Here is an 8,773-nt window from a genome sequence, read left to right on the forward strand (position 1 = left end):
AAAGTGTTTGACACCTGAATAATGCCAATTCCGATTATACTCTGGTGTGTAAACAAATTTGCACAGCATGATATGATTCATACAAATACACAGACAGAGGAACATCCTTAATTATAAAGATAGGAAGTAATGCTTTATTATGATTTGGGCAAAGATGACACAAACCTTACCATTTAATGGCAAAATCTTCTTCTTAAGGTCAAAGTCTACTATGTCCAGATAGCTCCTCTGATCTTGGTGCAAACTAGAGGACTTCCATTCCTTATCCTTTCTTCTCTAACTTATCTTGGCAGATCCAACCCCACACTCTTATCTGATAAACATCCCTTAGTCCTTGGTGAAATTACAGGTTCAACTTCCTGGAATGCCTCTCCATGCAAATGAGACATTCCGAGAACTTTAAACCTCAGCCAATGAGTCTTAACATCACAACAAACCCCCTCCAACTTTCCAATGTTTATATAGTTCTTATTTGCTGAGATTACAATGTACAAGATGTTTCATTGACTACACTCTAAAAGATCTGTTTTGAAAAGAACTCTAACACTGAAATCTTCCAGGGAGGCATCTTCCTCCTGGCATTCACTGAAGAACTGGTATTCTTTTGACCCCACCCAACCTAAACTGCACTTTATGATTTCTTCCTGAGGTTGCCTCAGGGTCTAGATACTTTAAGGGGACATGCAGACCATGAACTTGACTCCATTCCATTCTTTCTCAATAGTCTGAAGCATTGCCAGGACACAAGGGAAGAAGAAAAAAGAAAGAAAGAAAAAAGAAAACAAACCAAACAAAAACCAAAAAACCCAAAAAACCAAAAACCCAGAACCACAACCATTGTAATGTTTTATGCACTACATAATCTTAATAAAAAGTCATTGAAACTCACAATATGGGAAGTAACAGAATTATAAGGATTTTATGTGCTTCACTGAGCAGTGTCTTCTTGTGACAGCATATGATTAGAATGATTAACAGAAAATGGAATCAACAACAAAGAAGAATGCCACAATAGTGGTAACAATATTAAAGCTATAATAGAAAACATCATCATCTACAAACTTTTGTAAACATAGTCCAATATTTTTTCTACCTACTTGAATTCTTTGTCTAAAAATGAACCTCAGCTTAGACTATCTGCATCATTCTGCTGTATTCTTTCCTTTGAGAACAAAGAACTAAAGAAAATCCATGACAAATGGACAATATTATTGGCCAAATGTTCTCCTCCTCATGGTAAACTAATGCCTCCCCACATTCTACATCCAGTACACCCTCAGGTCAATATCAGAGCAGGGATACTGGAGCTTATGATCCTTTATTAATCAGTCTTAGAAGTAACAATTCTCTTTACTAATGTATAGAACTAAGATGTCCATAAGGGATATTTAACAGAAAACCACATTTACTCTATTACCCTTAGAATAGGTATTTCTTTTATAGAAGATGATGTGGGATCTGAGTTAAGATGGGACAAGATGTAAACACATCTGAAAAACAGTCATTGTTGAAATTTTTTAGGTGTAGACAAGATGGAAGTCAACATCTCAATGCCTCTGAATGGATCAGAAGTTGTGGTTTATGATTCTACCACCTCCAGAGTTCTATGGATCCTCTCATTAGTGGTTCTCTCTATAACCTTTGTCTTCGGTGTTCTAGGTAATGGGCTTGTGATTTGGGTGGCTGGGTTCCAGATGGCACACACTGTGACGACTATCTGTTATCTGAACTTGGCTTTGAGTGATTTCTCTTTCATGGCTACTCTACCACTTCATATCATCTCAATGGTCATGAGAGGAAAATGGGTTTTTGGTTGGTTTCTTTGCAAATTGGTTCACATCATTGCAAACATCAACCTTTTTGTAAGTATCTTTCTAATCACTCTTATTGCCATGGATCGTTGTATTTGTGTCCTGTACCCTGTATGGTCTCAGAATCATCGAACTGTGAGTCTGGCCAGAAAAGTGGTTGTTGGAGCTTGGATATTTGCTCTGCTGCTTACCTTTCCACATTTTCTCTTCTTAACTACAGTGAAAGATGCAAGAGGGGATGTGTACTGTATATGTAATTTTGAATCCTGGGTTGCAACCTCTGATGAACATTTAAAGGTGTCTGCTATTGCTGCCACAGCTTCAGGAATCATCAGTTTCATTATTGGATTCAGTGCACCCATGTCTTTCATTGCTATCTGCTATGGACTCATGGCTGCCAAAATCTGCAGAAGAGGGTTTGTGAATTCCAGCCGTCCCTTACGTGTCCTCACTACTGTAGCAGTTTCCTTCTTTGTCTGTTGGTTCCCTTTTCAATTGATTATGCTTTTAGGCAACATCTTTAAAAATGAGGCACTGAGTATTATTCATATGTTGGTCAACCCAGCAAACACGTTGGCCTCCTTCAACAGCTGCCTCAACCCAATACTCTATGTCTTCCTGGGTCAGGAATTCAGAGACAGACTAATCCACTCTCTGTCTTCCAGTCTGGAGAGGGCCCTAAGGGAAGACTAGGCCCTGATGGAAAATTCAGTCCTGAACAATGACAAAGACAGCAACTTGTCTTCATATACTGCGTACTTTGAGCTATATGAAATGATAGGAGTAAGGCCATGGGTGGTATTTTTTTTCTTTTTTCTTTTGTCACCCTACTCTTACTTTCTGTCTTATCCTATCTTGCATGAAATTTCTGAGTATTAATTTTTCTCTGGTTTCCAATTTGGAAGAAAGAGATAAAGGATAAAATTAATATCACATTTCTTTTGAGAACTTTTCAACTTAGCCTGTAGCCTGGCTAAGACTAAAGTAGCAAAACAGTACAAGGGAAAACAAAAAGATATATTTGAAATGATTATACAATCTAGTACATATTAATCCTAAAATACTATATTGTTAGATAAATATTTGATGACAATGTAATGCATGTTTTTAATCCTAGCAGTTGTGATTCAGATATAGGATGATCATATGAAATCCAAGTTACAAACAGAGTTTAAGAATTAAACCAAACTGGGCCACATGAGACCAAGGCTCAGATCAACAAAGAATTCTGCCATAATGAAGAAAAATGTTATATCATTGCTGGAAAATGGGATAAATTATTGATAAACAGTTTGAATAAAACAATAATCAGAAGGAAACACATTACATTTTATTTATTTGTAGATCCTTAAATTTGATATGGATTCAGAAAAAAATGTAATTTTTGTATGTATATTTGTGCAATGAAAGTATATTTAAAATCTCAAAATGATCCTAGAAACATAAAAGGATCAGGGGAGTTGCAAGACAAGGGGAAGATTATGTAATGCTGTGGGGAGCACACCCTGAGTTAACTTTGGCTGACTTCTTTTTTTATTAAATATTTTCTTTATTTACATTTCGAATGTTATCCCCTTTCCTCATTTTCTCCTAAAACCCCCTATACCCTCCCCTGCTCACCAATCCATCCACTCCTGCTTCCTGGCCCTGGCATTCCCATATACTGGGGCATAAAGCCTTCACAGGACCAAGGGCCTCACCTCTCATTGATGACCCAAAAGGCCATCCTCTGTTACATATGCAGCTGGAGCCATGAGTCTCACTATGTGTACTCTTTGGTTAGTTGTTTAGTCCCTGGGAGGTCTGGGAGTAGTTTATATTGTTGTTCCTCCTATGGGGCTGGAAACCCCTTCAGCTTCTTGGGTCCTTTCTCTAGTTCCTCCATTGAGGACCCTGTGCTCAGTCCAATGGTTGGCTGTGAGCATCCACCTATGTATTTGTTAGGCACTAGTAGAGCCTGTCAGGAGACAGCTGTAACAGGCTTCCATCAGCAAGGACTTGTTGGCATCCACAATAGTGTCTGGGTTTGGTGAATATATATTTGATGGATCCCCAGGTGGAGCAGTCTCTGGACTGTCATTCCTTCAGTCTCTGCTCCACACTTTGTCTCTAACTCCTTCTGTGGGTGTTTTGTTCCTCCTTCTAAGAAGGACTGAAGTATCTATACTTTGGTCTTCATTCTTACTTGTGATTAATCATGAATGAATCTGCCAACATCTATCTTTGTTTTTAATTAATATATGTGCTATATCCTCCCAAAATCTACCACTTACATATATGTCCTTGAGGGACTGTCCAATCCAGAAGGAAGTCTTAGTCAAACATAGATAGTTCAAGATAGTCAAACACAGATTAGTCCAAGCCTTAGTCAAATATAGATACTGTGTACCATAAACTTGCCACATAGGCATTTATGGTCATTGCCTAACTTCCTGGAATTAGTCATGCTTTGTGTTTCTTACCTTTAAAAGTCTCTGAAACAAAACTCTCCTTGCTGTCATAGTATTGACCAGCAATCCTCTCATATCTGAGCCTTGCATCTTCTTTCTTCCTTTCCTATAATCATCCTCACTCCCCCAATTGTGGTTTATGTGTTGACTGACTGGCTATCTCCAGCAACACACTGCATTTTAATTCTTATATGTGGATTCCTAGATTTTATATGGATTCAGAAGTATTTGTATTTTTTGTGTACATGTATGCATTTGTGTATGAGATATGAAAGTACATTTAAAACCTCAAATTGAACCTAGAAATGTAAAAGGATCAGTGGAGTTGTAAGACAAGGGAAAGATTATTTAATGCCTAGTTTTGATTTTTAACTAGGTGCTATCCAAAATAATCTGGGATAAAAGTCTCAAGAAGAAACTTTGTAAATTTATTTCTTTCATGGGTATTTATGTCATGATTACTTCAATTGGGGTGGAAAAACTTCCCTATTCCAGTAGCACCAATCATTAGGCAGAGAACCCCTCATGAATTATATAAGATTACAACATGATATCTTAGTTCTATAATGTGTTGGGTGCTGGGCATGGGGAAATAAAGTGGTGGGAGAGACCCACATCCCACCAGAGCTCTGGGAGACAGCTATGGGACCCCACAGAACCACTGCAGGACCCTGCTCGAAGGAAGGTGCAGTCTCGGATCTGACTCTCAGGCAGCACAGACTGCTGGGTATTACAGAAGAGCCAGTTTTGGGGTCTCTGGGTTACATGGAGGCCAGGGATGACAGGTTCTCACTCTTGGATATTGCAGACTGCTGTTTGTTGTAGAAAAGCTGAGAACAGACCCTTGAGTGAACTCTGGCCGGGTGTAGGGGAGGTGCAAAGGGAGAAAGGTAACTCTGGCAATTTTCTATGAGGAGGAGAGAGACTGGCTATCTCAGGTGGCTGGCTTGGAGAACTGTTTAGTTTGGCTAACAGCTGTGCCTGGAAGGCAGGGAGATCTCCTGGCGGGAGGTTACACATGTGACTCATTAGAGGGAAACCTGCTCTATTGCTCCAATATGGCAAATCCTGATGAAAGGAGGCAGTCCATGGTTTTAGAGCTTTATTGTAGAAAACAGAGAGAGGGTAAGACTAAAGAAGCAGAGGGCAGCCATGGTTACATGAAGAGAGGGACAAGGGAGGAGGAGAGGGGGAGCAAGAGGTTAGAGTGAAACAAGAAAGTGAGCAAGAATTAAGAGAGAGAGGAGGGGCCAAACATCCCCTTTTATAGTGGGCTGTGTTACCTTGCTGTTGCTAGGTTATTGTGGGATAGGGAATACCTGGCTGTAGTTAGGTGACTGTGGGGGGTGGAGTCCAGCTAGAACACCAGGATCTTGGTAACTTATAGCCACAGGATAATTGAGTTGAGGGCTCATGGTATCAGGTGGCTAATTTCTGGGTGCTTAGCTTACTATTCTGTCCCTTGTAAAGTTTTTCTACTGGGTCTCTGGAGTAATCCTCACTCAACCAGAACACAGACTGCTTTTCATGCTCCAGCAATAATATATGATTTGCAATGTTTTCTGTTTACTATCTGAGGATAGTAGAAAATAGGAAAAATGAGAAAGTGGGAATACTAGGGGGATAAGGAGAGATGTAGTGAAGAATGTTAAACCTAATTAAGACTACATGAAGAAGGAACTCATATATTTATCTTATAATACTATTGAAACATTTTTCAAAGCATATTTCTGAATATTCTATTCCTACAATTATGAGTAACTAAACAAAAAAAATATCATCATGGGTTATTTGTTGTTTGGGTAGTTCTCAGAGTTCCTGAAAGTAGTCCCAGCTAGTGTTGTTACTCTTGTGTAGTATGATAACTCCCAATGGTTGAAGACACCATAAGTCTTTGTAGCAAGATACAGAAAAATCTATATGGACTTTATCTGAAAATTCTCTAGTTCCTGGCTAACTTTTCTAGAGGCTGTGAATGCTACTGAGTCTTTATACCAAAGAAAACCATCAATCAACCTACTAAGATGTGGGGCAGCCTGGGCCCAGTTGAGTAATAGGCCTAGAACTCTGGAGCACCCAGTGAGCAATCTCAGTTCACAAGGGATGGTAGGAGATCAGCTGTAACTCCTGGGAGCTTGGCTCAGGTTTCAGTCCCAACCCCCACAAAGTATCCAGCAGGTCAAACCCTCTCAGCCCAAACCAATGAGAGATAACTGCTGTCAAAATCTGAATGACCCCCCCAAACTACACACACTCCCCCCCCACACACACACACACAACACATATATATATATATATATATATATATATATATATATATATATATATATATATGGAAGATAGGGTATATCAATAGATATAAAAGACCACCCACCCCTGAGACTGCAAAGGTTTTGCATTCTCAGTATCCCCCATTAACAACTCGGGCCCAGCCTCACAATATGAATGAACTGTTCTCCCACAGGTAATGGCTAACATTCCAACCATTTGTCAGGAGGCTGTAGCCACTGCATTAAAACCTTATATAGACAAAAGATTCAATGTCTATCATTATATGGATGACATTTTAGTGTGTGGTAGCTCTTCTGCCTCCACCTCCCAACTTAAGGACCAGTTAATACCTTCCCTATCTGTCCTAGGATTCAAAATAGCTCCTCACAAAATCCAACTTATTCCACCCATCTCATTTTTAGGAACAGAGATCTCCCTTACCTCAATACGTTCCTCAAACCTACCCTTTCCTTCCCTCAAAAATTAACTCTCACCTCCCTCCAGAGCTTTTTGGGCAACCTCAGTTGGCTTTGGCCATGGATCTCCCTTCCTACAAGCTCCCTTCAACCTCCCTTCAATCTTGTGAAAGGAGACAAAAGCCCCTCTTCCCCGAGAACACTGTTTCTAGAAGCAGTCCAAGCTGTAAACACTGTCAATGCAGCCCTAAAAGATATGGCTCTTGCTAGGTATGACCCAGCAAAACCTATGCAGCTCCTCATCTTTAAATCCTCCCCTACACTTGTGGGAGCCCTTTATCAACCTCAGGGGGTGCTGGAATGGATCCACACATTGATGGGTGGTACATCCCGAATCTTAAATGAGGTGGGTGAACTAGCTAGCATGATTAAAACTGGTAGGGATAAAGATCTACAAACCCTAAGGAAAGCACCTGACATTCTTGTCACCCCCTTCTCCCTCTCTGAAATTCAGTGGCTAATCAAAACTCACTCCTGCTTTGCTATCAGCTTGATAGGATTCCTAGGAAAAATTGGCAACCATTATCTTGATGAAAAATGGGCTTCTGTCTTCCCTCTTTTGCAATGACTGCCTCCTAAATTATTCTCAAAGGAGCCCATAGTGGGAGCCCACTCAATATTTACTGATGAAAGAAAGAGGGGAGCTGCAGCAATAATATACTATTTCTCTGAGGATGAATCCACCTATCACTGAACTCAAAGAGCTACCCAATCACTCCCCCCAATATAGAGAATTATATGCTATCTATCTAGCTCTAAAAGAAGTCAAGGGCTTCCTCAACCTCTTCTCAGACAGTGTATACGCTGTCAATTTGCTCCCCTGGTTGTCAAGATACTTCATCAAACTAGCCGCCAATTCACTTTCCCTTCTACTTATACAAGTTTCCACCCTCCTACAGGAAAGAGACTCCCCTTTGGAGCAGTGTGGGGCAGTGGTCTGGTCTGTTCAGGCAACTTAGGCTCAATTGAGTAATTGGCCTTGAACCCTGGAGCCTCAGTGGGCAGTTTTCTCCTTGAAGGGGTCAGAAGGAGCTCAACTATAACTCCTGAGTCTTTGCCTCCTGTTTCAATCACAACCCCTCACAGCTGCCCCTGCAGGAGATGTGTGCTCTACCAGGCAGACAATGCCCAAAGCTACCAGCACTCTAGGTGGACCCTACCCTCAGTCATTTGACCAGAGCGAGGCATACCTTGCCCCCAAAGACAGATAGCCATGCCCCATACAATATAAGGGGCGGTTTGCCCCCTCCTCTCTCTTTTGCTTCTTTTCTTCCACTCTTGATCTTGCCCTCTTCCCTCTCTTGCTGCTTTTCTTCCTCTCTTGCTCTCTTGCCCTCTTCTTCCTCTCTCTTTCTCTTTGTTTCCTCTCTTGCCTTCTTCTTTTCTGCTCTTTGTCCTCTTCTATTGCCTTCTTGCTCTCTTGCTTTCTTTTCTTTCCTTTCTCTCTCTCTCTCTCTCTCTCTCTCTCTTTCTTTCTCTCTCTCTCTCTCTCTCTCTCTCTCTCCTCTCTCCTCCTCTCTTCTCCTTCCTCTCATTTCCTTCTCTCTGCTTGACTGGCCTATTTTCTCTTCCTTATAATAAAATATCTCATTTATACATTGCCTCCTTTTTGACTAATGTGCCCCACCACAGGCCAGCAGAAGGGAGAGAGAGAGCCTCAGCTATCAGCCTCAGCAGCGAGTCACCCACTGTACAGCACTATCCCATCTACATATAGCATGTCCGACTTCACAGTCCCCTACCAGATCCTATATCTGTGGGAAAT

At 40.9% G+C, this 8,773-nt stretch overlaps 1 protein-coding gene across 1 annotated transcript; it reads left to right on the forward strand.

The window, feature by feature from the left end:
- The first annotated feature begins 1,532 nt into the window (after nt 1-1,532).
- On the forward strand, nt 1,533-2,504 carry LOC116078199 (formyl peptide receptor-related sequence 4). Its single transcript, XM_031353227.1, has one exon. It carries the CDS (start codon nt 1,533-1,535, stop codon nt 2,502-2,504), a length of 972 nt encoding a protein of 323 aa, XP_031209087.1.
- Nucleotides 2,505-8,773: the final 6,269 nt, after the last annotated feature.

Source organism: Mastomys coucha, unplaced genomic scaffold, assembly GCF_008632895.1.
Source record: "Mastomys coucha isolate ucsf_1 unplaced genomic scaffold, UCSF_Mcou_1 pScaffold5, whole genome shotgun sequence".
In the NCBI taxonomy this organism is placed as follows: Eukaryota; Metazoa; Chordata; class Mammalia; order Rodentia; family Muridae; genus Mastomys; species Mastomys coucha.

Coding starts and splice junctions, on each gene's coding strand:
- LOC116078199 (XM_031353227.1), top strand. CDS start 1,533: ATGGAAGTCAACATCTCAATGCCTCTGAATGGATCAGAAGTTGTGGTT.